At 39.0% G+C, this 25,879-nt stretch overlaps 3 protein-coding genes and 1 pseudogene across 8 annotated transcripts in view; 2 read left to right on the top strand and 2 right to left on the bottom strand.

Moving 5' to 3' along the window:
- HELQ (helicase, POLQ like) overlaps positions 1–948 on the bottom strand; it is a 49,347-nt gene extending 48,399 nt beyond the window's left edge. Inside the window, exon 1 of one of the 2 annotated variants that reach the window (XM_060114093.1) lies at positions 415–948. In XM_060114093.1, coding sequence (XP_059970076.1) covers positions 415–606 — 192 coding nt within the window. In that variant the 5' untranslated portion in view covers positions 607–948. The remainder of the gene's footprint in view (positions 1–414) is intronic. The other variant, XM_060114084.1, reaches the window with a different exon arrangement.
- MRPS18C (mitochondrial ribosomal protein S18C) lies at positions 351–6,111 on the top strand. 4 transcript variants are annotated; one of them, XM_060114137.1, is made up of 7 exons: positions 351–872; positions 957–1,126; positions 1,896–1,948; positions 4,091–4,174; positions 5,226–5,283; positions 5,824–5,883; positions 5,968–6,111. In XM_060114137.1, the coding sequence occupies exons 2-7, from the start codon at positions 1,027–1,029 to the stop codon at positions 6,042–6,044; spliced, it is 432 nt and encodes a 143-aa protein (XP_059970120.1). In that variant the 5' UTR covers positions 351–872; positions 957–1,026; the 3' UTR covers positions 6,045–6,111. The 4 variants fall into 4 exon arrangements, with proteins under 4 accessions (XP_059970120.1, XP_059970132.1, XP_059970109.1 ...); XM_060114149.1 differs by having other exon boundaries at positions 351–861; XM_060114126.1 differs by having other exon boundaries at positions 351–1,126.
- ABRAXAS1 (abraxas 1, BRCA1 A complex subunit) lies at positions 3,195–25,879 on the bottom strand. Of its 2 annotated transcripts, XR_009533852.1 has the most exons (10): positions 25,694–25,879; positions 23,544–23,634; positions 19,438–19,474; positions 15,616–15,682; positions 13,510–13,703; positions 12,629–12,748; positions 11,556–11,640; positions 8,806–8,920; positions 7,905–8,435; positions 3,195–3,579 (listed from the first exon to the last, which is right to left on the bottom strand). XR_009533852.1 is itself a non-coding variant. In XM_060114107.1 (9 exons), exons 1-9 carry the CDS (start codon positions 25,778–25,780, stop codon positions 7,999–8,001), a joined length of 1,233 nt encoding a protein of 410 aa, XP_059970090.1. In that variant the 5' UTR covers positions 25,781–25,879; the 3' UTR covers positions 4,670–7,998. The 2 variants fall into 2 exon arrangements, 1 of the variants encoding a protein (XP_059970090.1); XM_060114107.1 differs by lacking the exon at positions 3,195–3,579 and having other exon boundaries at positions 4,670–8,435.
- On the top strand, positions 19,990–20,472 carry LOC132481839 (E3 ubiquitin-protein ligase RNF138-like; annotated as a pseudogene).

The raw sequence follows: 25,879 nt of genomic DNA on the forward strand, positions 1-25,879 counted from the left end.
ACATAATAGGTCTGCAGTAAATGGTAGATTTTTAGTACAAGGAGCAGCAGAAACTTGGAAGTCTAGGTTTGCGTCTCGGTCCTGCCACTTACTTGCTGCATGTACAACTTCTGTCTCGGGGTTTCATATCTATATAAAAATGGGGCTAACAGTGCAACACCTCACAGGTGAGGATTAACAGCGATAACAAAGACGAGGTAAGCACACGAAGGCTAGTAGATAATTGGTCAATTGTTTGCACCAGGGAAAGGAACTGCCAAACTTTTTGGCGTTCCAACCACGCCTTCTTCAGCTGGTCTCCCACGCCTCTTTCAGTGAGCATGCGCAGTGGGAGACCTGGATTTGTGTCATCACCCCACAGGTGGGAAATGGAACGTGGAACTCAGGGGAATTTGAGAGGTGACGGGGCTGTACCTCGACCGGCTGCACGTCCATGGTTTTTCGCCGCCGGCTCCCAGACACCGTCTCCTCGTCCTCGTCCTCCTTCTCCTCATCGCCGGACTTAAGCTCGGCCGCGGTGGGGGCGGCAAAAAGGCTCTCCAAGCTAGGACGGTTCCTTTTGCGGACCGACACCCGCCGGCGGATGCGGGAACAACCTTCATCCATGGCAGGGGCTGGGGGCCCTGCCCGAACGTCGTTCCGCGTGACCCAGCCGCCAAACCCCAGTGAAGGGGTGAGCGCATTAACAGGGGGAAGGTAACAACAGGCGGAAACTGCGCTCGCCTCTCTATCCACCTTTGGGAAGGGTCACAAACCAATTGTCAGGGCTTGGGACCGGAAGCGGAAGCACAGACGTAGGAGCCCGCCCTCTCTTCGTCCAATCTTGCGGCGCGGCAAGAGGGAGAGGAGGAGAACGGGAAGGTACTGCGCAGGTGCATAGAAATCCCCACCTGCTCTTTCCTTGGATTCCTTACGTTCGCCTTCGGAACCTTTGAACCGAGTACTTGGGCCAACAGGGGAAGCATACCGGAAGTGACTTGTCCAGACGATTTGGAAAAAGGAAAGGAAGAGGAGGAGCAACGAACCATGGCAGCTATGGTAGCCCTTTGCAGTGGGCTAGGAAGGAGAACGTTAACGCACTTCGTAACGGCTGCTGTCTGCCTCACAGATTCTGGGGCTCATGCAGGTAAAGTCTCCATATCCTAGGCTCCTTTACAGCATTGCAGCCGTTTGGCTTAGCCCTAATTAGGTCGGTGGAGTCGTCACTGTTAGCTAAAGGACTCCGGTGTCTAAGCAGTTTTCTCCAAGGTAAATGGGAATCTGTAATGGTCCGTGACTACTATTTTAAAGCTGAAGAGGGCGTGAAATACAGCCCAGTACTTAAAAAAAAAAAAAAAAAAAAAGTACGAGGAGTGTGATGGGGTGATTCTTAAAAAGAGGCAGGGACTTGCCCAAGATCTTCGGGTAGACTTGGTAAGGAGCATTTTCAGTCACCTAGCAGCGAATTCCATATGTCTGAGGGCCCAGATCTGGGCGAAATTGTGACATGGGCCCTGGAATCTATCATTTCTGCACTTTTATCTACTTTGTGCTTCTTTGTAAAGAATCTTTTCATTTTCCCTTTGGTATGACAATGCCTTTCAGTTTGCATTAAAATCTGTCTCTACCCATGGAGAGAAGGGAATATAAATTTCCGGAACAGGTGGGAGATTGTATGGGTGGGAATATATATGCCCTTTTCCCAAAGCCCCAGAAAGCACATTTATCCTAAGTCTAACTCTGCCTCAAATCTGAAGACTTTTAACCTATATTTAACCTTGTTAGTATAATGAATATAAAACCTTTCTTTTCTGCTATGTCCCTTAATTCATCTCGCCTCCACAGAAGCAAAATCTTTCCTTACCTGCTCAGCTAACAAAAATAATTAGTTCGTTGCTGTTTCTGTTTAATTGCAGTGCTGTGGAGAAGTTGTTCACAATATAAACAGGTAACCAGCAATGAGGACCTGGTAAGAATTTTTTTCTTACTTTTAATAAAGCATTTGCAAATACGACCAAGTTCTTATGTCTTTGCTATTTGAATAGAGTTCAGCTGAAGGACAACAATTAAGATGATAATCATTAGTCTGAGTTGGAAAATTATAATTTATTGAGTAGTTACTTAAGTGAACTTTGAAGTAAGAGAATCCCTAGATTCCTAGCAAGAAGCATGGCTTCTGTTAACACCATATTTACTTCCTAGATATGTGCTTTGGGAATTTAAAAAGGTAGTTTTGGGGCTTCCCTGGTGGCGCAGTGGTTGAGAGTCCGCCTGCCGAAGCAGGGGACACGGGTTGGTGCCCTGGTCCAGGAAGATCCCACATGCCGCAGAGCGGCTGGGCCCGTGAGCCATGGCCGCTGAGCCTGCGCGTCGGAGCCTGTGCTCCGCAACAGGAGAGGCCACAACAGTGAGAGGCCCGCGTACCTCAAAAAAAAAAAAAAGGTAGTTTTGGTGCATGCAGTAATTGCAGAAAACCTAACAAAGGGATTGTACAAAGTTTACATATACCTTGGCTCTCTTCCTCATTTCAAATTCAATTCTGTCTTCCTCCTATTCATCACTTTGGCTGGGTGGCAGCTGCTTTAATAAATGCGGGATCAAAATTAAAGTTTTATACCAGGACATTAAGTACAGTCTCTTCTAAACTGTAGATGTATTTTTATGGGTTTCAAGTACTATCATTGGACTTGGGCAGTATAGGTTTTCTTGCTACATGCAAAGATAATCTGACACTAATCAGACCATATGAAGCACTTTGCACAGTGTAGAGAAGGAACACACGTCACTACAGGTAAGCTGAATGTAAATTGGATTAAGAACATTTGAGGAGTTGGAAAAAAACAGAAAAACCCCTCTAGTCCCTCTGAGCGTCCATCTCGGTCATGTAATTCACACCATAGTCAAGAGAGTAAAGGAAATTACTAGAGCTCCTCTTTAGGTCATTAAACCCACTAAGACTAATGAAAGCTATGGGCTCTCCCAGAAAAAGGCACACAGTCCCATTTATTTGAAATTTTGCATACAACTACAGTGGTTCAGGGACTTCATAGCCATTTCTACATTAAGAATCTGTATACTGGAGACACCTAAACTGATTTTAGGAGGGAGGCCTTGTGATAGAAGCATTAGAGGCAGTAGTGAAAAAGAAAAACGAAAAAGGCTGACACAAACTTACAAAACAGTCTGGGGCCATAAAATTGTAGTCAAAGAACCTGATAGTATTACACTAAGCCTTGTCTTTTTTTATCTTAATTTATTATTTTTGACTGCGTTGGCTTTTTTTGTTGTTGTTGCACGCAGGCTTTCTGTAGTTGCTGCAAGCGGGGTCTACTCTTTGTTGTGGTGTGTAGGCTTCTCATTGCGGTGGTTTCTCTTGTTGCGGAGCACGGGCTCTAGGCACGCGGGCTTCAGTAGTTGTGGCACACGGGCTCAGTAGTTGTGGCTCACAGGCTCTAGAGTGCAGGCTCAGTAGTTGTGGCGCACAGGCTTAGTTGCCCCGCGGCATGTGGGATCTTTCCTGGACCAGGGCTCGAACCCATGTCCCCAGCATTGGCAAGCGGATTCTTAACCACTGCGCCACCAGGGAAGTCCTGCATTGTCCTTTTACAAGAAAAATAGCGATAAAACATCTAGAGAAATATGGGGTGGATTCAGGGATTATAATTTAAGAATTGCATATGGTATCTGTTGTGCTTAAGTTTTTCTTGATTTAAATCTGAGAATTTTTAGTCACCTACAGTCTGGACAAAGCATTTGAGGAGAGAATCATTTATTGAAGAATTGAATTTTTTCCCCCTCCCATAAGCCCTTTTTTTCTCCAAAGATTGTATTTTATCTCAGAATCCTCCTCCATGACTTAATTCCTCCTTAGCCAAACTTAAACAAGACACTTGCACAAAATATGTTTGAGTACACTGAAACCTTTAAAATGGTGAATCTTTTTCTGAAATACTCGATTTTTCCTTTACAAGCCTAGCTGTTGTGTTCTCTTTCACAGTAAGAAAGGTACAACTAATCCCTTGGAGAGATTTAAATGTGGTAACCTAAGATTTTAAGTTTTTTCGATTCAAAGTTAACACAAACTATATTACCATATATTTTTTTCCTGTAGCCTGTTCCAATGGAAAATCCTTATAAGGAGCCTCTGAAAAAATGTATCTTGTGTGGAAAACGTGTAGATTATAAGAATGTACAGGTGAGACCTGGTTTTACTTCACTATGATACTTGATTTTGGGATTTTGGCTCCTTTATTAATACAACAGAGAAGTCAGTTTTTATAACAGGCTTTGTGTAGGGTGACTGTTTTAGCAACTTCATAATTTCAGATCTCGTTATACTTCTACGTATCGATACAAGGCATCTCTGTTTTATTCAAATAAGAGCCCCTTGGCTGTCCCTCATTTACTGTTAATTCAGCTTAGCATTCCTCTTTTTTCTTTGCCCAAAATGTCTTTACAGTAGCTCGCTGTGGCAGTGATTCTCAGTTGGTGTAGTTCAGTAGTTTGGGAAAAGCTCCTCTGGTGAAGTTGATCTCTGTACCTCACCACCAATATTGCTATTTCAAATGTAATTTTCTCTGTTGTCGAGCACTCAGCAAATTAAAAGTGGCAAATTTAGGGGAGAGAATGGTGCTGGAGCTAAGTATACTGACAGTAGTATGAAGTGATAGCTGCCTTGGTGGGAGAAAACCCAAGGAATTTTAAAATGCAACATATTAGGATTATGCATAGTGCCTAGAATGATGCCTGGTACATAGAAAGTGCTAAAGAATTTAAATTAATAAAACATAAATAACAGCAAATGGCCTGATGTACCTGTGCATCTTGAAGACCTCATTGTAGTCTGATATTATGTGATAGCCTATCATGATAGATGAAATGTTTTGTACCTTGTTATAAAAGCAACAGTATTTGAGAAAAGTTATCTGTGGAAAAGTCAAGAGAACAGCTTTAGCACTCAAAGAATATGATCATTAATCTGTTGTATAGACTTTTTTGACACACTGGATAAGAGATGTCAACTTTAGTGGTTACTTTAGTTATTTAAAAAGATGACCTATTAATAGAATTAACATAATTCAGTGTTTTTATTCATATTTTTGAAGTTTGTCTGAAATGTATTAATAAACCTTTACATAACTTGAAGGTGTGGCATAAGGTTGTTTTTTTTTTAATTTACCATTCAAGATTGAATAACAAGTGTATTAATGTAATTTTTTTTCCTTTTCAAATATAACTCAAAACAGCTTTTATCCCAGTTTATTTCTCCATTTACTGGATGCATTTATGGAAGGCACATAACAGGTATTTTGTTTTCTATATATTATAGCAACTTAAATGTAGGTAAGACTTATATAAAGCTACTTCTGTTATTTAAGGAAACTGGCAGATTTTCAAATAGTGCTACAAATTACTATGACACCAGATACTATGGGTAGTTTGAGAAAGCCTCTTCTTAGGCCAAAGGATAATTATTTCGCATGTCTTCTTATACTCAGTTAACTATAGGCTGACAACATGTAGAAAACTTGGGCTTAAAAAAATTACTTTGCTGTTTGGGAGTATACTGTAATCATCCCCAGGCTATTATTTAAACCAGGGGCCTATTGCCTATAGGCCAAATCGGATCTGCCACTTGTTTTTGTAAATAGCTTAGTTTCCATAGTGTCTGAGCTACAACAGCAGAATTGAGTAATGATGACAGAGACTGTATGGCCCACAAAGCCTAAGATAGTTACTATCTGGCTCTTTACAGGTTTTCCAATCCTTCCATGACATAGACAATTGTTATGCATTTTGATTACTGGCATTTTTTTATGAATAAGAAAGCAATTTCTTTTATAGGTCTCTGTGGGAAGAAACAAAAAGAAATCACAAAAGCAATTAAGAGAGCTCAAATAATGGGTAAGAGCATCTGAAAAACTGAATTATGCTAACCAAAATTTTGCTTATTATCTTTTGTGAAGAACTTTCATTATCTCTTTACAGGGTTTATGCCAGTTACATACAAGGATCCTGCATATCTCAAAGACCCTAAAGTTTGTAACATCAAATACAGGGAGTAAATTCTATAAAGTTATCATCAATAAATTTATTTTACAGTTGTGTGGTGGTAATATTGGCTCAAACTGTAAGATTTAATAACCTTTGAGTAGAGAACTGATAGGCTAAATCTTATCAAACTACGAAGTATTATGTTTTTAATTCTTCATAATTTGAAATTATATGAGGAAAAAGTGTTTCAAGAGTGAAGTTTCCTCTCCATATCAGAATGTTCATTAAGTAAATCAGATTATTTAAAATGTTAATACTTGTTACATTTTACATACATATGAATTAAAAAAAAGGTACTATGGGATTTTCACTTATATCTGGCCCCCAAATAGCTCATACAGCATACCACTGATAATGAGATGTTAAACATGGAAGGGATGACTTGTATTGGAATTTTACTTTAGGCCGAGATTCTGTGTTGTAAACAGTATTGTAGGGATATGGGTGTGGGAAAGTGGAATGCTTATATAATGTACAAATCCCACATGATAGGGTGTGGATTTGAAATTGCTAAGGAAGATTTTCTAACAAGTAAATAATTATGCCTGGCTAGGACTATGGTTCTTCCCTATGTAGAGATGTTATGTGGGGATGAACAGTGGTGCTGCTGTCTGTCACAGGACCTAACATTTACTCCTGGACTAGTCTATCATGAACTGGTAGTGTCCTGTAAATAAACTGATCCATAGGCAATCTGTTGTATCATCTTCTCTTACTCCAGTGATACAAACTGATCGCCAAAAGATGGAGAATAACTAAGAAAAAAATGTCCTACAAGGATTCTTTTCCTCCTTTTCATTGAGTACCCTGAAAGTTGGGACATCAAACTTAATTATTTTAAAATTAGGGTTCAGAATGAACCCCATTTCCTCTCCTGCCCTGTGCTTCTTATGTAACTAGTAAAGCAATCCCAACAGCAACTCATTATTTGCACAAATCATCCCTGGTATTATGTGGGCTTCATAAACACCCCATGGTAACTAATGCATGTTAACACATAGATAAAAGATGATAGTTTTTGATACTAGCTATGAATTTGCTCTATCATTTAGGAAATAAGTGATGGAAGAGCAGTGGTCAACATGTGGGTTCAGCATTTCACCCGGTGAGTAAAGCATGAAGGCATCATGTGATGTGTATGCTTCATGGGAAATTCTGTTATGGAAAGGACAAATAGAAAAAACAAACAGTAAAAGCTCTCTTAACCAACCTCCACTTAACCAACTCACTGGATTAAACAGGGGCTTTACATCCTCCTTAAAAATCACATGGAAGCCCATGACTCTTAACCTGTTGAGTTCTACGTTACCAAGAGCCAGCTATTTTGTTCCCAGACCTTATCAGTTGTATTTTTGTAGTGATGAATATGAGCATTAAAAAGAAAGTTACAGTTGCAGTGAAAACCAAGTAAATGCTCTGAGAAGACTTGATAAAGATAACTAGCTTTTAAAAAAAAATAGTTGTCAAATTAGGTGTGGTTAGGACAAATAAGATTGGGAATGGAAAATGAAAAAAACCTAGTAGCATTTTGTACTTAGGTTGCTTGGCAAATTTCTTTAAAGAGACTAAAATTGAGGATTATATAGGGTAAGTAATGGGTTTGATTTACATAGGAACTCCAATACATTCGTAAAAAAGTTCCTGGCCCTACAACAAAAGTTGGACGAATGTACACTTCTGCTTTATGTTAAAGTGAAATCTCCGATAGACACCTTATTTATGTATCATTTGAGTCCCACTTAACTGGCCTTTTCACCTAACTAACCAACTGCTGATCCCAAACATATTGCATTACCAGGCTTTGTTCTGTACTCAAATTCTGAACTGACTCAATTTAAAGTACTTTATAAAATAAATAAACTAGAACTTACCTATGTGTTACTGCAAAGAGCTGAACATAGTAAAAACAATAGGTGTGTTTGGCTTTACCCTTCATCTGATGAAAAATCTTTCGGCCTAAAAGAATCAAAAGGTAGGAGACTGTGGATATTCACCAGAACCATTCATTTTCTCAATCTCTTCATCTGTTTCTGGGCTGCTCACTGTGGATGCCTTTTCTTGGTTACTACTATCAGTATCTGTTTTAGATGGTTTGTTCTGTATATCTAATAGCCGTGACTTCTTGAATTGCCATCCACCACCTGTACCTGAAGCTTTACGCTTAATCATTTGCAGCGCACTACCAGCTGGACTAGCTTCAGGAATGTCAGTATATTCCACCATCAGGGTCAGGTTGTCTACCACATTGAGATGGTGGTTGGCATTACAACTACTTTTAGAAATATGTCTGTTTTTCAAGGAGATAACACATGAATGAAGAAATTCACAATCGGGAAAAAAGGTCTGTAAAGCTTGACAAAGAAAAATGTTCTCCTGAGGGTCTTTCTGGACATTCTTCTCTCCTAAAGAAACAAACAAATATTTCAACATACAGTATCTACACTACAAAGCTTTTATAGTTATCTATTTGTTAGTAAAGTCAGAGACTTTAAAGAATCATCAAATTATCTAAATTAAAAGAAATGATAATTTCAAACTTATATGCCACAATATCCTCAGAGAAAATTAAAGTTGTTATATTTTTTTAACATCAAGGTAGTATATCTATAGTAGTACCATGTTCTCTGTTCAGTGGGATTTAAGAGTATTAATGAAAGTTATTTTTAATCCTAAGGTGAACAAATTGATCAGTTAGTGCAACCAGCTCATCCATAATTCCAATGAGAAATTTCTTCAAAGCACAGAAAGTAGTGACGTGAACTTTTTACTTACGTGTTGCTTGAATCTGTGCTTGCTTTCTTTTTTTAATTTCTCGTTTTAATCTGTTTACATCCTTTAGTAGTTTCTCTACTGCTCTCTCACTGTGTTCTACTTTATTGCATATACTCTGGAAAATAAAGTAATTTAAGAGCATAGATAAAGTTCCAATTGTATACTACAGTCTAGGTTCACAAATAATATAAAATCCTCCATGTGTATAACATCAGATATTTCCCTTTATAAAAATTTTATTTTATTTTGCTATTTTCTGGAGGAACTCACCAACAAGCATTTGTGTGGTGCTTCATAGGTTACAAAATGCTTTCCAGATATATTAACTTTCTATTTATACAAAGTTTTATCATTCAAGTTATTTCCTAGATAATACACAGAAATAAAAAACAAAAATATTTAACTGCTTCAAAACAAAAAATACTGTACTATTTTGAGATGCATACTTATTGCAAACATTTAAGAAACTGCCAATAACAAAGTGACTTTCACTATTACAAAAGAAAACTACTGAAGATTTTAATTCCTGTAAAACTACTTTTGAAAAGGAGAATGGCCTTATGTGTCATCAGTTTTTAAGTACTCATACCCTTTGACTCAGTGATTTCATTTTGGGAATATATCTTGAATCAGTAACAAAAATTTATATAAGATGATGTTTCTTAGAATAGTGTCAAATCAAAAGTAATTTCCAATTATAGTGTAATGGGTTGTTAGAGCCAGTTTTAGTGGATACTTCATGGCACATCTGCCCAGCCTATTTCTCATGAACTTGTTCATTCTGCCGTAAGAATTCACCAGTAACCCTTTCACCAACTTTCACCCTAGCTGACCCAAGCAGAGATAATTACAGTAGCCAATTGGCAAATCCTAATCTCTTGAATAGATTAAATGCAGAAGCTATAGGTTAGCTCTTTGGTCAGCCAGTGGGTGAATAAACAGCAAGATCTGTAAACACTACGAAGGAAACCAACAGGCAGACACAGAGTTTTTTTGTTTTTTGGCCACTCAGTGCGGCTTGTGGGATCTCAGTTCCCTGACCAGGGATTGAACCCTGGTCATGGCAGTGAAAGCGCCAAATCCGAACCACTAGACCACCAGGGAACTTCCAGGAGAGAAAGTTCTGATGGCATTCAAGCTCCTGGTTCCAGTTCCTTCTTAGAGCTCAGTGGCCTTCTGCCTACAGTTCCTCTCACATACCTCTACGTTCCCTAATTTAGCTCAAGTTGGTACTTTTTTTTTATGTTAATTTATTTTGGGCTGCGTTGGGTCTTCATTACTGCGTGCAGGCTTTCTCTAGTTGCGGCGAGCAGGGGCTACTCTTTGTTGCGGTGTGCAAGCTTCTCGTTGCGGTGGCTTCTCTTGTTGTGGAGCACAGGCTCTAGGTGTGCAGGCTTCAGTAGTTGTGACACGCAGGCTAACTAGTGGCTCACGGGCTCTAGAGTGCAGGCTCAGTAGTTGTGGTACACAGGCTTATTTGCTCTGCGGCATGTGGGATCTTCCTGGACCAGGACTCGAACCCGTGTCCCCTGTACTGGCAGTCACATTCTTAACCACTGTGCCACCAGGAAAGTCCCCGAGTTGGTACTTTTCACATTAGAGTTCTAATATACTGCTCTAAGAAATATACTGCTATTAAAAAGAACTAAAATGTGGAAAGTGTTTAATGGTACATCAAATAAAAATCCTAACACAAATTTCTATGTCCCCATCACTGTCAACAATATAAAAGCATGTATACATTAGGGGGAAACTGGAGAAAATCGGAAAGTGCAAAGAGTTAAGTTACAATGGTAGGATTCTGGATGTTTTCCTATTTTCTAAAATTCCTGTATTATCATATTAAAAAACAATGTGCAATATTATCAGTGTGTAAAATGCATTAACCCCATTTCTCTTAGTGTGCTCTATTGGTGAGTATGGTGGCCATGGAATATACTACTCAGATCTCCATTTGCAGGAAGCAGAGTTGACTGACAGTTCCAGGTGCCATCTTTTTGGGTCCACTACTGTGCTTGTGCTTAGGTCATGCTTCCCCTAGGTTGCTCTTAGCCACCGACTGAGCACAGTGAGGATATCAGTATAATTCTATTCCTGTAGGATGCCTTTGCTCAAAGACTCTCCATCAGCCTGGCTAAAATTTTTCAGGCCTTGCAGTCTAAAGCTCTTCCTACCCAATCATTCTCCTTTCCCTGTCTCCTTCCTCAGGTGTCAAACTTACATTGCAAGTCTCCCTGCCACTCTTGCTCCTTCCCCTCAAGGGACCTGAGTGGACACAACGAGGTAGAACTTAGTACTGTGGTAGACTTTCTTGTTCCCAAATATTTGTTCCCTTTTTTATCCTGTAAAAGGGTTCTATATCCCTGCCTATTGCCATGACATCCTCTGGCCAATGAAATGTGAGTGGAAGTGACAGGCCAGCTCTGAGCAGAAGTTCTAAGAGCTGTTGTGAATTTCCACCAGCTTTCTTGCTCTTTTCCCTTTGTCATGAGAAGAGCATGTCCCACAGATGGGCTGGATCCTAGAATGAACATGACATTTAGAACAGGAGCAGAGCTGCAGCCAAGATATAATGTGGGTGAGACAAAACTTTTGTTTCCATAGCCCACCAAGATGGAGGCCTTTGTTACTGAAGCTAAACTAATACAAAAATTTATGTCTAATCAACTGTCAAGTTATCCATAAACATATATTCAGTGAGCAATGCGATATGAACTCTATAGGTGATCTTTAAATGTTTTTTAACTTACCTTTAATTCCTCTTGTAAAGAAGCATACAGTTCATTTATCTTATGTACCTCCTTTAAAGATCCATCTTCTTTAAAAAATTCAGAGCTGTAAAATATTACCATTTCCTCAGGCAAATGTACAGAACTCATTTAATGATACAATGAAAAATTTATTCGTAGTTGAGGAACAATAGATAATTCTTTTTACTGGCTTTGTAGGGACCGTAATTTTGTCAACCTGCTCATTTACAGAATAAGTAAAACCAACCAGAAAACCTAGTTATCTATCTTCACTTCAGCAAACTTTTTAGCCTCCTAAGTACTATTTCCAGGACTCAAAAAAGAGGTTAAGTGAAAACAGATAAAGACTGAAGGGGGGGTGGTTCTTTCTTGGCAATAGGATCAGTCAATTATTTTACCAAGTTTAAGTCATCATTGATTGAAAGAGGCAACATTATTTTATATACCACGAAGAAAAAAGAAAAACAATTCTAAGGCATGTTTTGTAAAAATCCCAATTTGAGATAAAAGTAAAACTGTGTCTTAGTATCAATGAAATATGGTATTCAATTTCTATAAGACACTGTTAAGCACTGTGGGAACAGAAAAATAAATAAAATCTAGTCCATTATTCTCATAAAGTTTACACTTAGTAAGTATCCTATAGTACCATTGTTGTTATTTCTGACATTAATTATTCCCTTATTGCCCACAGAAAAGTTACAGCTCAGCAGTCTACAGTGTGAGTAAGTCTTGGCTAAAGCCTCATTTTTTGTCTTTATTTCATATCCAATCTAATTTCTTGCCTTTAATCTGAACTGCTGCCTTAGAAAATTATTATTTTGAGGCTAGCTCCTTATTTTTAGAATAAATATGTTAAAATATGTAGGCTATACAACAATGCCCCTCTCTTTTGTATTTTATAAATGGACAGGTGCTAGAAGGAAATAATGAGAAATTAAAAGTCTGGTTTACTTGAGTAATGTGGTCATTAGTCAGTTTTCCTTTCATTTTTATTCTTGTGTAATAAAAAAAATAACTTCAAAAAATGAATAGGAGTTAAGTTTAGTGGGGAAGCAGTTGAGGGATCTCACCTGTGTGTTTTTACTGCTCGATTAAAACCAGTGGACATACAGGAATCAGATACAGTTTTATAACCCAGTTGTTCAGACATGCCCAAATTGGCCACCACTAAAGGTATCCTATGAAAAAGTCTGAAGAAATAAAATTTTTAAAAATAAATTTAAAATAAAGTGAAAGATTAGCATCTACTTATTAGTATATAGACTACCTTTCCCCTACAAGATTAAAAAACAAAACCCCATTCCTTACTACTTATCCATGACAGAATTTACTGACTTGAGGCAAATAGCTTTTAAAAACTGTGAAATGTGCAGTGTAAGATAACTGTGAAAAAATACTTTAATGGTTATTTTAACTGATCACCACATGTAAAAATAAAGGCAGTATTGTTGCGATTCATCCTATCTTCCGTGAATGATAAAACTACTCTTCCTTGGTACTCTTTTAACTTCATTCTCATACTCCATGAAAATGTTGTCTATATAACCTGTGGGGAGTCTTATTAACTCATTTTGGTGGATCATCAAGAACCACCCTGCTTCCTGGCAGAGGTTAGAGAAAAGCTGCTCAGGTATGCAGGCTTCAGTTCTACATTATATTCCTTAGCAACCAATACCTAAAGCATGCATATTTTTTCCACTTTATGGTGAATAAGAGCAAATCCTCAGTGCCAGAAACACAAGTCATCATTCCATACTGGGCTTCTAATTTCCTTATCTGACCTTCATTTTCCCATATAAAGAACTGACGGTAAGAAAGGCTAAAAAGGGTTATTGTGACAATCTAATGCAACAATATATGAAAATAGTTGGTAAGCCATAAAAAGTACAATAAAAATATTGAGTACATTTTTCTGTTAGCTGAAAACAGCCAGTGATTGGGCAACATTTACCCTTTCTGAGGTATATATAAGGCATGCTCCAGCCGATGAGTAGAGCAGCTTTCTGTTATTATACTCGGTGTTAATAACAGAAAAACAAGTTCCTGGCTTGAAAGATGCTGCTGTAAGTTTTTGTGAAGCAGTCTCTCTCTGAATGTCATGATCTGGTCTGAATGACGTCGGAATTTATACCAACCAACTACATCCTGAAAGAAAATATAGAAAAACATCAGGTGTATACCTTAATGGTTACAGTTATTATGTATCTTACTGTCATAATCAAGCAGTAAAACTGGCAACCTTAAAAATGGCTTTCTTGGGACTTCCCTGCTGGCGCAGTGGTTGGGAATCTGCCTGCCAATGCAGGGGACAGGTTCGAGCCCTGGTCCAGGAAGATCCCACATGCTGCGAAGCAACTAAGCCCGTGCACCACAACTACTGAGCCTACGCTTTAGAGCCTGTGAGCCACAACTACTGAGCCCACGTGCCACAAATACTGAAGACTACGCACCTAGAGCCCATGCTCCTCAACAAGAGAAGCCACCGCAATGAGAAGCCCACGCACCGCAACGAAGAGTAGCCTCCGCTCGCCTCAACTAGAGAAAGCCCGTGCGCAGCAATGAAGACCCAAGGCAGCCAAAAAAAAAAAAAAAAAAAAAGGCTTTCTTAATATTTACCAAGATTTGGGGCCTATATTAAATAAAACGTACACTTAAGAATACACTTTACCTTTTATAAAGCATGCAAACTGACTTGCAGTTAAATTACTTTCCATTCAGTTACCAGGCTACAATTTTATTCAATATAGATTAAAGAAAATAAATTCTTAACTTCCTCTAGTTTCTCTCATGGCATTTACTGTCTTAACATTTTTAACCCTTAGTCAAAATTTAAATGAAGAAAACACCAATGAAAACTAGTTAACTTCCTGTATGGATACTTGGTTTGCTAAGTAAGTAAAATGAACCCAATAGCTTTTGATTGAAATTTATAAGGGAATGTTATCACCTATCCCACAGAGTTGGTTCCAAGATTAAGATCATATTAAAGGGTTTTGTAAACTATTAACATGCTAAACAAATGTTAGTATTATTTATTTATCTTTGGCTGCATTGGGTCTTCGTTGCTGCGTGTGGGCTTTCTCTAGTTGCGGAGAGTGGGGGCTACTCTTTGTTAGGGTGCGCGAGCTTCTCATTGCAGTGGCTTCTCTTGTTGTGGAGCACGGGCTCTAGGCACGCAGGCTTCAGTAGTTGCAGCACACGGGCTCAGTAGTTGTGGCTTGCAGGCTCTAGAGCACAGGCTCAGTAGTTGTGGCACACGGGCTTAGTTGCTCCGTGGCATGTGGGATCTTCCCAGGCCAGGGCTCAAACCCGTGTCCCCTGAATTGGCAGGCAGATTCTTAACCACCGCGCCACCAGGGAAGTCCCTCAAAAAGTTTTAAGAGGAAAAAAGTACCAAGAAAAAATGTATTTGGAAAAAAAATCTATTTTGATCATTCAGCAAGTTTTAACTGAACACCAAGTGGGCTACAGAGGATCCAAATTAGGTGCTGTATAGGAAATTATCCCTGCACTAGGAAAAATAGTAACTTGTAGCTAAGTAAAAGAACAGCAATGGATTAAGTCCTAGAGTACATGGTACTGGGAAGGGGTATGGTTAGAATGTAAAAGAGGATGAGACCAATGTAAATCAGAATAGTCAAGAGGATGAGAACAAGATGAAGATTTTTAATGACTAGTTTTGCTTTTAGGGAAACCCCTGTGAATTTCTGGAAAGAACAAGCCTTTCCTCACTTGCTTTACATAGGACATTGTGAAGACAAATGCTGCTTAAAAGTTCTGTCAAAGGGGCTTCCCTAGTGGCGCAGTGGTTGAGAGTCCGCCTACCGATGCAGGGGACACAGGTTTGTGCCGCGGTCTGGGAAGATCCTACATGCCGCAGAGCGGCTGGGCCCACGAGCCATGGCCGCTGGGCCTGCACGTCCGGAGCCTGTGCTCCGCAACAGGAGAGGCCACAACAGCGAGAGGCCCGAAAAAAGTTCTGTCAAAGTATTACATGTTTTTACGAGCTGAAAATAATACACATAATACGAAAAACGAAAGGTAAATCAGGGAATACCTTTTTGACACTTGATAATATTTTCTTCAGTGCTCGCTCACTTACTTCACCAGAAGAATTATAAAAGCTGTAAAAGCCAAAATTAAAGGCATTTCAAATAAGCTAAAAATATGAATGATTTTATTAGCACTTTTAATTGTAGTTACTCCTAGCCCAACTACCCAACCAAAATCCATATACTTACTTGCCTGTTAGATGAAGTTCTAAATTAAATAGGAGAGAAAGTTCTCAAGTTAACAGACTTAAAGTGGTAGAAATATGCAGTCCATAAGCAGTGAAAAAGGAAAAGGAGTGGAGGAACTTTAAAGGGTAAGTTTGCGTACCACATTTTTTTTTTAACCTATAACAAAACAAACTCTCCATTAAATACAGGTATTTGTAAGTTCACATAGCTAGTTCACAATTTATTCATTAAAACTTTTTTTTACAATAATGATACATACAATAGAATGTAATATGAGTAATGAAGCAGCACAATAACAAAAAGACAATTTATTCATTGCTAATTCCCAAAGCTATTCTTTTCTTTTATAAATTTATTTATTTTATGATTTTATTTATTGTTTCTGGCTGCATTGAGTCTTCATTGCTGCACGCGGTCTTTCTCTAGTTGTGGCGAGAGTGGGGGCTACTCTTCGTTGCGGTGCGCGGGCTTCTCATTGTGGTGGCTTCTCTTGTTGTGAAGCATGGGCTCTAGGCGCGCGGGCTTCAGTAGTTTTGGCATGTGGGCTCAGTAGTTGTGGCTCGTGGGCCCTAGAGCGCAGGCTCAGTAGTTGTGGCTCATGGGCTTAGCTGCTCCGCGGCATGTGGGATCTTCCCAGACCAGGGCTCGAACCCGTGTCCGCTGCACTGGCAGGCGGATTCTCAACCACTGCACCACCAGGGAAGCCCTCCAAAAGCTATCCTTAAATTAAGAGAAGTGCTTTAGGAGTTGGTTGTTTTTTGTTTTGGGGGGCTGGCGGGGTGGAGGATAGTTATTGGTTTAGTTTAGTGACCTCTGTTCTGTAGTTGGAATGTCAAAGATTGAGGGAGAATTGAAAAATATTTCTAAAAGACTCTAAAGCATTTACTTTCGGCTTTCTTTCCCCTCCAGGGATGGCAAATAATATTCTCCTCTTTTTAACATTCATCAAGATCAACAATATTCTTTTCTATGATGTAATATCTATTATGCAAAATCTTTGACAAATACTATTCATTGTAATAGGTTTTTACTGGTAATTCTAATCTACACATTGAAAAAATTTAGTTACATAAAACTGTAGAAAACATATCCTAATAGGCAACATATTTTTTCTTTTTAACTTACAAAGTGTTCCACCTACCGAAGGGGGATAATTCAGCTCATCGAACAGATCCTTCCACCTTACCTATTTATTCCAACATGAAAAATCTAAATACAAGAGTTTATTCCTGTGTTTCTCTAGGATGGTCCACTCCTGAGCTCCTCAAACTGGGACATAATGCAATACACCAGGGTGTATAAAACAACAGGATAAAAGTGTACATCTTCTGTGCAAGCACTGATTTTTATGTGAAGCTTCTGGGAAGGGGGACAGTTTTTTTTTTTTTTGTAGAAATAGATATACTGTACAGTAGAATTCATGTTAAACTGTGCAAATTTTTTTAAGTGACTAAGTTTTAGGCTTCAGTGGGCTGTTTTCCAGATTCCCCCTAGATTTCTGAGGTAAGGGAAACAGTGTATTTCAGTGGAAAACTTTGCAAACAATGTATCAGAGCAGGATTGACAAACTTTTTCTATAAAGGGCCAGATAGTAAATATCTTAGGCTTTGCTGGACAGTCTCTGTTACATATTCCTCCACTGTTCTTTTTTTTAACTCTTAAAAAATATATTAACTATTCACAGAGGTCCATATAAAAACAGGCCATGGGGCTGTACTCTGCCACCCTCTATATCAGAAACATAAAACTGGTTATTAAAGCTTATCCAGCTCAGACTCCATGAAGTATGGTATCAGAAGACTTTGTTTTTTAACATGTTCCATCTATGTCATTTAAAAAGTTGCCCCCAACCTTTTTGGTGCCAGGGACGGGTTTCTTGGAAGACGGTTTTTCCATGGCTGGGGGTGGGGGATGATGGTTCAGGTGGTAATGCGAGCGATGGGGAGTGGCAGATGAAGCTCTGTTCACTCACCCGTGGCTCACCGGTACCAGTCCGGGGCCCAGGGGTTGGGGACCCCTGATTTAAAACAAGAAAGAAACAGCATAGCTGTTGGATGAGAGCTCAAGAAATCCGGATTCTTCTAGTTTTTCCCTACCACTAACCAGTTCTTCCCCCCATCCCCTAATTTTGTAAATCTAAAAGGCTAAGGGGCTTCCCTAGTGGTGCAGTAGTTAAGAATCCACCTGACAGTGCAGGGGACACAGGTTCGATCCCTGGTCCGGGAAGATCCCACATGCCGCGGAGCAACTAAGCCCGTGCACCACACTACTGAGCCTGCACTCTAGAGCCCGTGAGCCACAACTACTGAAGCCCGTGTGCCACAACTACTGAGCCCGCATGCCACAACTACTGAGCCTGTGCACCCTAGAGGCCACTCACCACAACTACTGAGCCCATGTGCCACAACTACTGAAGCCCGCGTGCCCAGAGCCCGTGCTCCGCAACAAGAGAAGCTGCCGCAGTGAGAAGCCCACGCACTACAATGAAGAGTAGCCCCCACTCACCGCAACTAGAGAAAGCCCATGTGCAGCAACGAAGACCCAACGCAGCCAATAAATAAATAAATAAATACATAAATAAATAAAAGGCCTAGGTATGGGTTTCTCATCACTGGATCAGATGGCTTCCTCAGCTCTAAGAATCTATTAAGTTGGTCTAATTATTTAAGGTAGTTGCCAGAAGGTACTGAATCACCTTTTTCTTTTTTTTTACTTTCCCTCCTTAATCCATTGCTGGCCCAGAGTCCCTCAAGAAAGTACTTTTTATGAGTCTCCACCAAGAGTCCCTCATTCAAAAGATATTTTTTATATGCATTGTCTATTAGGCAATATAGGAGCTGTGCCCCTTTCTGGTACAGCAGTTTAAGACCACACTAAGCCTTCTGTCACACCTACCAATGGTGTTTCTCACCTAAACACTATGTTCCATGGCAACTCTTACACAACCTTAGAAATGGTACATACAGTGTGACTGTAAGACAGTAATGCTGATTTTTCATGTATGGTTTATATAAATCATAAAGCTATTTCACCAAAACTACACCATGTTGTTTATGGTTACAGTTGTTTGCTTTATGAAACATCATTGATTTATGTACTTTCTATGTAAATACCTCAATAAAAAGTTTTTAACAATATCATAGACTATCAGGGCTAAGAGTACTACTACTATCTGTAGGACTATGAGTACAAGTTTCCACCCTGGAAAAGTAATAGGAAGCAGGTTAGATAAAGAACCTAACCAGTTAATAGACAAAAGGTAACATTAAAAAATATAAGTGAAGAAACAGATGATAAAATAAACTGGAATAAAAAGAAAAAAGGGCTGCTGTTGATGTATGAGAACGTGTTGCTGAGTTTATAATATGTGATGAGGTGACTGGGTGGGAGAAGGAAAAGCAATCCTCAAGGTAAACTGGTACCTGGGAGAGGCAGTGAAGACCAGCTAAAGGAAGCAGATAAATACAGAGAAAGAACTATTAGGGTTAAAATGAACAGGTGAATTTCAGGTACTTAAAAAAAGTCTTTTCATTTTAATCTGTACCACCAGCTATAACTAAGATACTTTGTTAGTTTCAAAAATTCACTTGCAGAGAATAATTTTCACAATGGATCATTCACTTGCTCTTACTACTCACCTAAAAAGCTGATAGCATGGAATGTACTTCTGAATGTCTGGAAAAAAAGAATTTTTAGTTATGATCACATTAAGTATCATTTGAATAAGATATATTGAGCACTTCATGCCAGGATGTACTGCACCATTATCTCGTTTATTCCTCCCCACAAACCTATGAGACAGATGTTATCACTCCTTCCACTTTAAAGATGAGGTAACAGGCAGAGAGATTAAGTGGCTCACCCAAGCCAGTGGTGGAGGCAAAATTCAAACCCAGAACCTCACTCATAACTACTGATAGAATGCTATACTCCTTCTAAATAGGTTTAGTGATGGCCACACAAAAGATTAAGTCACATTTGCTATAGTCACTGAGTTCTGAAATGGTTATGCTGTAATTTTACCCAACTGATAAAAAACAGCTGCTAAGGGAATTATCTTTTGTTATTCCAACTGGTTCTTTCATAAAGGATATGTCAATGTTAATTGTAGACTAAAGAAAAAAAGTCCAACATCTCTGAAGAGGTGAGTTTTATTCTTCTGTCAATAGAAATAATACATCTAAATACATCTAACTTCTGGTTGCTGCAGGTGCTGTGCAAACAGATTAAATTCTATCACAAGACATCATTACAAATCATGAAAGTATCAAGATGAATATGATGTTTCCTCTATCATCCCAAACTTTCAGATCCCTCAAGATTCAGTAGGGAACAGTCAAAGGAGTGAGACATTCACATATGATCACACAGAAAGTCATCAAGACAATACGTATTCTTCTAGGCAGCCCATCTTTATGTGTCCCTGTGTCAACAATCAAATTTGGTCGGATAGCATTTACAGGATCACTGTAGCAGTAATCACCTATTTCAGATAATTCCTGTGACTATGATGTTCTCTTCCTTGGGGAGATCCTACCCAGAGTACTAGCAATTTCATTTGTCACCTAAATCAAAGACATCAGTTTGATTATGGAGAATCTGTGAATCTTCATCTAGGTGAGGAAACCCAATATCAAACTGCTGTTGAAGAATATTTTCAAGTAAACATCTGAAGGATGCAGACATCTTTGCATCTTTGTACATGCAAAGGCCATCTTTAAGGAGAAAACTACATGAAGTCACCATTTCAATAACTTGATATGTATATAAAGTTATTGATATTATATTATTATATATATATATACTACTATAAAAGTAATTCAGGCTATTAAAAAAATTGGAAAAGTTATCATCCTCTTCAGATATTTTTTCTTCTAGCAAATATATGTTACCCTCAGATAAATCCCTCTGAACAGAAACAGTCTTTAACTGATAACCGGCCAAACATAACCTGCTGTAGATAAGGCACAGTATAATAAAATGATGAAAATCTCATTAGCCAAAGCAATGTAGTAATTTGTAGATCTTGCCACCTATTTTAAAGTAATCCAACATTTTAAAATAATTTAAGCAAATACTTGAGTGCAACTACAGCACTTGCCAGATACCTTGAAGCTTAGCACTGCTCCTAGCACAGTGGAGTTGCTCAATAAATGGTTGCTTATTTAAACTCCTAAAATATGTCAGATACTTTGGGCAGCACACCAATTACAATTAGGGAAAAAAGACTTCCTAAGGGCTTGCTTTTAAAGCTCATGTGTGAGCAGAAAGAAAAACATTAAGAAAATAAAATTACAAACAATATAAACATGTGTAACACATGACAAAAGGCCAATTTCCTTAAGTTATGACTTAAGTTCCTTAAGTTATAGCATTACAAATCAATAAGAAAAAGCAAAATAGCCTAGCAGAAATATAGTCAAAGCATGGAACAGGCCTGTTCTTTTCAAATAAAAAGGTCTCCCCAAAAGTCAAACACATAAACACTTAACCTCATTTGTAATTTAAAAATGCAAATTAGAAAGGGGGAGGGGCAAGATGGGGCAGGGGATTAAAAGGTACAACCTACTATACATAAAATAAATAAGCTACAAGGATATATTGTACAGCACAGGGAATATAGTCAATATTTTATAACTTTAAATGAAGTATAATCTATAAAGATACTGAATCACTATGTTATATACTTGAAACTAATATAATACTGTAAATCAACTATACTTCAAAAAAAAAGAAATGCCAATTAAAATGTTTTTTTTTTTTCACTTATCAAGTTGGCAAAGATTAAAAGATTTGATAATACCTAATGGTGATAAGGGTAGGGGGACCCTGGCACTTTCATATATTATAGAGGAGTCTAAGATGACATGACTCTTCCAAAAGGTAATGGCCTACCTCTAGGAATTTTGCTTTCAGATATACTCAAAGGCACAAAGATATATGCACCATAAAATGTGCATTGTTATTGTTTTGTATTAATAAAAAAATAAGTCATCCATAGCTGGTTAAGTACGTTATGGTACATTCACACAATGGGAATATGAAGACATCAGAAAGAATGACAAACCAAACACATTCATACTACTCTGCACTAATGATATCTTGGAGATATTTATCCATGTATATAGTATGATCCCACTTATGAATATAAAAATACACAGACATTTATATGTGTGTATTATGTGTAGTATTAATGAGTGAAAAAATACTCATGAAACCAAGTCATTGCCACAGAGGTGACTTTAATGAGTGAGTTTAAATTTAGATGTTTACTTTACACATATACACTAAATTTACATATATACTTCCATTTTTACCTTTTTAAAGTAGCAAACAAAAAGTACAAGTATAAACTGATATAATCTTTCTGGAAAGCAATTTGCTAATACAGATCAAGAACCTTAAAAATGTTCATACCCTTTGACATTGTAACACCATTTCCAGAAATCTACCTATAATAGGTGTAGAATATTTATGTACCAAGATGTTCCCTGTAGTATAATTTATGATAATGAAAAACTGGAAACAACTCTGATTATAATTTATTTATTTAAAGGACAACTAAAATCACAAACAGTCATAAGAGTAAGACCATAGAGAATAGAATGCAGTTATAAGAAATAATATTTAGAGGATTATTTACTATGAGAAAATGATCCTGACACCAAATTTTTTATAAAGTATACCACCAATTTTGTTTTAAAATATATATATGCTTAGAAAAAAATGCATATGTTAGAGAATCAGAAAACTCCCTATGTATTTTAAAGCTCCGTTTCCCTTTTTTCTGAAAGAACAGCTGCCACCAGCTGCAGTTGCTTCACCACCCACTTCTCAAACCCTCTGCAGTCTGGCTTTTTCCCCATTACACTTCCGAAATTATGTAAGTTTTCCAATTATTTAATCACTGAGTTTTTTCAGTTCTCATCTTCCAACTTTTCTGCAGCATTTTACATTTCTGTTGAACCTGTTTTACCTTTTTTCTTGGTCTTGCTTATTGGTTCTTTCTTTTGCTGGACCATCTTTCTGCCACTCACATATACACAGGAGCTACTTCATCCTTCTTTCCCCACAGTAATCTTAATCTGCTTCCTATGTCTCATATTGTTTCTTGCTTTAGACTAGGGCGTAGCCATAACTTTAACTGAGAAATGAGTGCAATATATTCCTTTAAAATTTGATTTCTGGGACTTCCCTGGTGGCGCAGTGGTTAAGAATCCGTCTGCCAATGCAGGGCACATGGGTTCGAGCCCTGGTCCGGGAAGATCCCACATGCTGCAGAGCAACTAAGCCCACGTGCCACAACTACTGAAGCCAGCGCGCCTAGAGCCCGTGCTCCACAACAAGAGAAGCCACCGCAGTGAGAGGCCCATGCACACCAACGAAGAGTAGCCCCTGCTGGCTGCAACTAGAGAAAGCCCACATGCAGCCACAAAGACCCAACGCAGCCCAAAATAAATAAATAAACAAATGAAATTAAAAATTTGATTTAAAAAATTCATACCTATTTCTGGTGTGTTTGTTTGTTTGTTTTAGTTTTTGGCCGCACCACGCGGCATGTGGGATCGTTAGTTCCCCGACCAGGGATGGAACCCGCACCCCCTGCAGTGGAAGCGCAGAGTCTTAACCGCTGGACCACCAGGGAAGTCCTGATATCTATTTCTTAATAATTTAAAAAGTAACTTATACTGACCCCTTTCAGCATAAACTATCAAAATAGAAGACACAGAAATAAGTGACTCACCAATTGTATAAATAACTTCAACATCATCCATTTGAGAATCAGTTATGCTGTTCTTCGCTTCACCTTTCACTTCCCCAAGGAGAAAACCTTCCTATGAGGATAAAAATAAGCAGTATATGGAATACATTGATAGAATTACCAAGTTCAGTCACTTAACTAACCAGTATTTCCCCAGAATTTTACAAAACGTACAAGCATGTGTTACCAGCTGAAGCACACACAAAAGAAAGACTAGGTGCATTCCAGTTTACCTGGGCAACATAACCAGGTTAAAAAACACGAGTAGAAGAGATTGTAAATACCACTGTGACTTTAGCACTCTTGGAAGTATAAAAGGCTTAAAGGCAGAAATGAGAACACAATGTTCAAGGAACACGGAGAGAGCAGTTAGCCTGAGAACAGAAGCCTCCCATCTGTAAGGAAATCTTAGGTTGCTATGAACAGCACCAATAATGGACCATCCTGAATGACTGGCCAAGGAGTCTGGATTAATGGCACATGCTTCTGGGAGTCAGTGGAGGCTTCTGAGCTATGAAATGACACAGGATGGACTTTTAGATTAAGAATGTGCACAATACCAAAGACCTGTAATTCAATATTAGAGTCTGCTGTATAAAAGAGGAGCTGTGAGCCCTGGTTCTTTTTAAAATGCAGGCATTTTGCCACAATAGCAGTGATCTCTTTGAGTTTCTTATTTATTTCTCTTGGCACATTTAGAAACCCAATGAGCTTGACAATGAATTTTTTACCGTCTTTATAACTTCTTTAGTTAAAAATGTTTTAAAAATGGTTTTTTTTCATTAAAAGAAGAACACAAAAGCAATGTTTCCACAATGTGAGTCTTTGCTGGAATCAAAGGGGAACAATCCAGAACTCTACTCTAGCGTTCTATACAAACCCCTGGAAAAGAGACAATGCAAGTACAGCTCTCCATCAAACCACCTTTTAAGGACTTTAGGAAAAAGATCGAAGGCACAGAGTCCTCTCTAACACTACAGTACTTTGCAAGCGCTAATCCTTTAAGCTACAGAGGACTTACAGTCCCACACTGGTTATGTTTACACTAAGGTATTCCACAGTAATTTCTACAGCCACACACATTTTAAATCATCATATATTTGCTCTTTGCTAGGTGTTAATCTACAAGCGTATTTAAAATTGCATACATGAAAGACAGCAATTCCAACCTTATTAGGACTGCGCCAAAAAACTATTTTGGATAAGGCAAGCCTTTATTATAAAATGACGGGCACAAAATTTAGCAGAAATCACTAGGTTTTGTTCAGTATGATATTCTCTAAACCGTATTAGCAAGTTACTACGCACTTACTCTAGGACACTACTTCTCAGACTCAAAGTTTTACAGTGCTTTTTAATTTCATAAAAATGAAAGTTTTTAAAAATAGGTACTGTATTTTTTTTTGAAAAACTACTTAACTTCACCTAGAGGTTTTGAACCTAGGCAAAAGTGTGACATAAGCATTTAAATATCTAATATTTCAGGATAATCTTAAATGTTTAAATTACAACCGAAAGCATCCGACAAAGAACTAGCTCAGACCTTACAAATGAATAAATTTGACACCAATGCAAACAAAAGTCAGCTATCCAATATACGAAATTAGTCTTCTTCATCTACCAAGATTCCCCCCAAAATAGCCACTGTATGCATCATTTCTCATTCCTTTACAAGCCTTCCATTTCAACAAACGTGCACAGTAGCTGCTCTGAAGGGGAAAATTGAGTTCTCTGCGAAAACCACTGTCGGTAGTTAGGAAGTGTTAACCGGCAACCTTCCCAGCGAGCGGTAGCGGGAGAGCGCGATGTGAACCTTCTATTCCTTCACAACCAAGACTAACCAGAAAAGGGGGACTACTGAAAGAGAGAAATGCGGGCGTGCGGGACACTCCGGGCGGGGCGCGGAAATAAACACTGGTTGCGAGAGGGAGGGCTAACCCTGGAAAAGGCTCACCGCCCGGAGGCACTTCCAGGGCCGCCCGGGAGCGGGAGAAGGCAGCCCCGACTGCACAGAGCCGGCGCGGCGGCGGCGGCGGGAGCCCGCGGGCGGGACCCGGGCAGCGGCGGCCAGGAGGGCGCGCGCGGGTCCTTTTCTGAGGTGACGCCAGATCCCGCCCCGGTCCTCGGCTCACCGTGTCCGAGTCTGTGTTGAGGTGCTGGAAGGCGAGCGCGCCCAGCACAAAGCCAGAGAGCACCGCCAACGTGCTCTCGCCCTCCATGCTTCCGCCGCCGCCGCCGCCGCCGCCGCCGCCGGCCTGCTCGAGCTGACAGAGCTGGGGCGGGCCGCACCGGACCCGGTCCTCGGCGGCGCGGCAGCG

This window comes from Mesoplodon densirostris, chromosome 1 (genome assembly GCF_025265405.1).
Source record: "Mesoplodon densirostris isolate mMesDen1 chromosome 1, mMesDen1 primary haplotype, whole genome shotgun sequence".
Classification (NCBI taxonomy): Eukaryota; Metazoa; Chordata; class Mammalia; order Artiodactyla; family Ziphiidae; genus Mesoplodon; species Mesoplodon densirostris.

Bases quoted from the DNA above. Each gene is read 5' to 3' on its own strand.
- ABRAXAS1 (XM_060114107.1), bottom strand. From the start codon at position 25,780: ATGGAGGGCGAGAGCACGTTGGCGGTGCTCTCTGGCTTTGTGCTGGGC. The intron at 23,635-25,693 runs GTGAGCCGAGGA...TTATCCTCATAG, and splicing joins TCAACACAGACTCGGACACG to GAAGGTTTTCTCCTTGGGGA. The intron at 8,436-8,805 runs GTAAGTAAAAAG...TTGTTTCTTTAG, and splicing joins AGCACAGATTCAAGCAACAC to GAGAGAAGAATGTCCAGAAA.
- MRPS18C (XM_060114126.1), top strand. From the start codon at position 1,027: ATGGCAGCTATGGTAGCCCTTTGCAGTGGGCTAGGAAGGAGAACGTTA. The intron at 5,284-5,823 runs GTATTTTGTTTT...TTTCTTTTATAG, and splicing joins TTATGGAAGGCACATAACAG to GTCTCTGTGGGAAGAAACAA. The intron at 5,884-5,967 runs GTAAGAGCATCT...ATCTCTTTACAG, and splicing joins TAAGAGAGCTCAAATAATGG to GGTTTATGCCAGTTACATAC.